The sequence below is a fragment of the Myotis davidii genome, unplaced genomic scaffold (assembly GCF_000327345.1).
Source record: "Myotis davidii unplaced genomic scaffold, ASM32734v1 scaffold796, whole genome shotgun sequence".
NCBI classification, from domain to species: domain Eukaryota; kingdom Metazoa; phylum Chordata; class Mammalia; order Chiroptera; family Vespertilionidae; genus Myotis; species Myotis davidii.
The window spans coordinates 355160-358107 of record NW_006287809.1 but is presented as its reverse complement, the minus strand read 5'-3'; the positions used below and the strand labels follow the sequence as shown (position 1 = coordinate 358107).

General features: G+C 64.8%; 1 protein-coding gene across 1 annotated transcript in view; it reads right to left on the bottom strand.

Annotated features, from left to right (window-relative positions):
• The window catches only part of NKPD1 (NTPase, KAP family P-loop domain containing 1), a 6821-nt gene that overhangs the window by 3586 nt on the left and 287 nt on the right, over positions 1-2948 (bottom strand). The window contains exons 2-5 of the mRNA XM_015561200.1: positions 2188-2630; positions 1795-1887; positions 885-1008; positions 135-289 (exon numbers count right to left, since the gene is read on the bottom strand). Coding sequence (XP_015416686.1) covers positions 135-289; positions 885-1008; positions 1795-1887; positions 2188-2630 — 815 coding nt within the window. The remainder of the gene's footprint in view (positions 1-134; positions 290-884; positions 1009-1794; positions 1888-2187; positions 2631-2948) is intronic.

The window sequence follows — 2948 nt, the reverse complement described above, 5'->3', positions numbered from 1 at the left end:
AGGGCAGGGGTGGGAACCTGGTTAAAGGTAAGTTATGGCCAGTGGACTGGGGCAGGCTGGCCTCAGGGGCGAGTGGATCTTGGGGAAGCCTGGGGCTGGGCAGGGAGCAGAGGCTCCATTTCCTGTGCCCTCACCCCCAACACACACAGATCCTCACCCGTGATCTTGTCCAGCATCAGGTGCAGGCGGCAGCCAAAGGCAGCGTAGAAACCCACGGTCACAGGCACAGGCACGTGGCAGAGGGTCTTGGCCAGGCAGCTGCAGTAGACATCATCCTCTGTCAGGATATCTGGGGGCCAGGGTTGGGGAGGGGGCAGAGGTGGAGAAACAGTCAGTGAGGCTGGCCGGGCACCCCCTCCTCCCATCCGCCTGCCCCTCCAGAGCACCGCTCTCAGCCCCTCCCTGCACCAGCACCCCAGTCCCAGAGAAGACAGTGAAACCTCAGGTGGAGGCTTCTGTGGCCGAAGGCAGCCCCTTCCTCCAGGGCCAATGTGCCCCCCTGGCCGCCCAGGATGAGCTGACCCTGAATTCGCCAGCCGAAGGCCGGGAGGCCGACTCCCCTGGCCCAGCCCGGGGATCTGTGCTAATTGGCCACCCTGGCCCTCGGCCACCGGTCCATGGCTCCCCTGGGAAAATCCCACGGTCTTTTCCTGGGACTCTAGGCCCTTGGATGCTGAAGACATCGCTTCCCATGCTCGAGCGTCCACTCCTGCCTGCCCTGCTAGCCTGGCTTCAGTGTGGACGGGGTCCCTGTGACCATAGGCTCCTCTCAGTTCCCTGTCCAGCCTGGCCCTGACCTCCTCCCTCTCCATGACCCCATGCCCACAGTCACTCATCCTGCCCTGAGCCCGGGCAGACCTGCCGTCTGGTTCAGGCCCCGTCACCTTTCTCTGGGTGACCCGAGCGGTGGTGCCTCTGGGAGTGGGTGGCAGAGACACTGGGGGCCTGGGAACCAAAGGATCTGGCCAGGGACAGGCCCTCAGCCACTGCCGTGGTCTGGAATGGCCGCTAAGGGTGCACTTGGGGTTAAGGCCTGACACCCTACGAAAGCCCCTGGGGTTGGGGCGCCAGAAAGGCAGGGCGCAGTCGCGGTGGAGGGAGTCGCAAGGCCGGCCTTTCGGAGAGGCCTCTCCTCATTCATCCTCTACTTGTCCGTGTGGGAACCGGGCTCCCGCGATAAGGGTGTTCCTGACCTGCAGCCCCGGTCCCTGCTCAGCTGTTGCTCTATTTTCTAACCAGAACTGGAAACCAGCTTCATGACCCCACCTGTCTCCCAGGTTAGGCCACCACACCTCTGGTCTGACTCCGGCATCCGCCCTCGCCTCCCACAGGTCACTCTCCTGTTGGACCCGAATCACTCCCGTCCCATCCACCCACCAGCCCTCTGCCCTCTCCCTGCGCTGCAGCCACACTGGCCTCCCTGCTGCCCCCCAGTGGGCCTTTGCGGATCCTGCCCCACTTACTCAAGAGAACTGCCCATCTGCGCTCAGCTGCCGCCTTAATGACACTGTTTAAACCCTGATGCTCCCGCTGTGTTCTTCTGCAGGCTGGTGATGGGCTTCTAAACTTTCCTATTTCTCATTTCCTGCACCCGCCCGCCCCCCTCTGCCCCATAGACTGTGAGCTCCAGGAGGGCGTCCGTCTGTCTGCCCTGCTCTGCCCCCCAGAACAGAGCCTCACACCCGCTGCAGGCGTTTAATACCTGGTCAGCGAATGAGTGAATGAATGAATGAATGAATGAATGGATCCCTCCCATCGCTGCACTGCTCTCTCCATCCCCAGCCCACTCCCTACCTCTTGCTGCAGCTGCTCATGGACCACCTCCCACAACCAGAGCTGGCCAGCCAGCTGGTGCTCACCGCCCTGCCACACATCCTCTGTGGCCTGCTGGGCCAGGGGAGGGAGGGCCAGTGAGACAGAAAGCAGAGCGAGGGAGTCAGTGAGGGAGTCAGCCCAGGCCCCTGGCCAGCCCGGGATGGAGGCACCGTGGACAGGCCCTGCCTGGAAGCTTTGGATCCCAACAGATGAAGCAGAATGGCCGCCCGAGGCCCAGGGTCAGGGACAAGCACCCTCTCAGACAGGGGCCAGAGGGAGGGATAAGGGCAGGCTCCAGGCCCAGGCAGGAAGCGAGGTGGCAGGGACAGAGCCCAGGGAGGCTGGGTGAGCACCGGAGCTGCAGGACCCGGCGTCAGTGGGCCTGTGGATGCTGGTTGCGGAGGGCAGGGCTGGGCCTCTGCTGGCCATGGTGGGTGCTGTGGTGGGTGCAGGGGGCAGCTGGGGGGCGCAGGCCGGTCCCTTGGGGGCAGTGGTGGCTGTAGGTGGTCCCTTCTGGGCACCAGGAACAGGGCAGAGATGCTGCCGCAGGGGGCTAGAAGGTGCGGGGTGGGGCTGCCTCTGCTGCTGCAGGATAGGGGGCTGGGGGCCCCAGCGACAGCCCCCGACACACCCCTGGTGGCTGTGGTAGGCGACCTGCCACCACACCTGGGGGGACAGCTGATAGGGCCTGTGGGCTGGCAGGGCCGCTGGGTCATGGCACCACTGCTGGCAGCATCCTGGAAGGAAGGAAGTGGGGGTGACTGGGCCTGGGTCCCTGACTCCTGGGGCCACTGGCAGGAACCAGGTCGGGTTTCAGATGGAGCCTGGGGCTGACTCTCAGCTATGAGTGTGGGCTGTGCCCCAACATGAGTCGGGGGAGTGGTGCAGGGCCTGGGCAGTAACTGGGCCAGGGGCTGGAGAGGGGATGACCCAGAGTCCCTGCCACCCCAAACTGCTTGGTCCCTGGGGGTCCCCCAGTGGGTGACAGAGGAATCCATGGGGAACTGGCCTGGCTGGTCCAGAGGAGGCCAGGTGATGGGAGGTGGCCATGGAAAGGGGACAGGGCAGGGATGGGGTGGAGGGGTTGGCCTCCATCCAGGCTCCAGCCTAGGCTGGTGGGAAGGGGCAGCCCG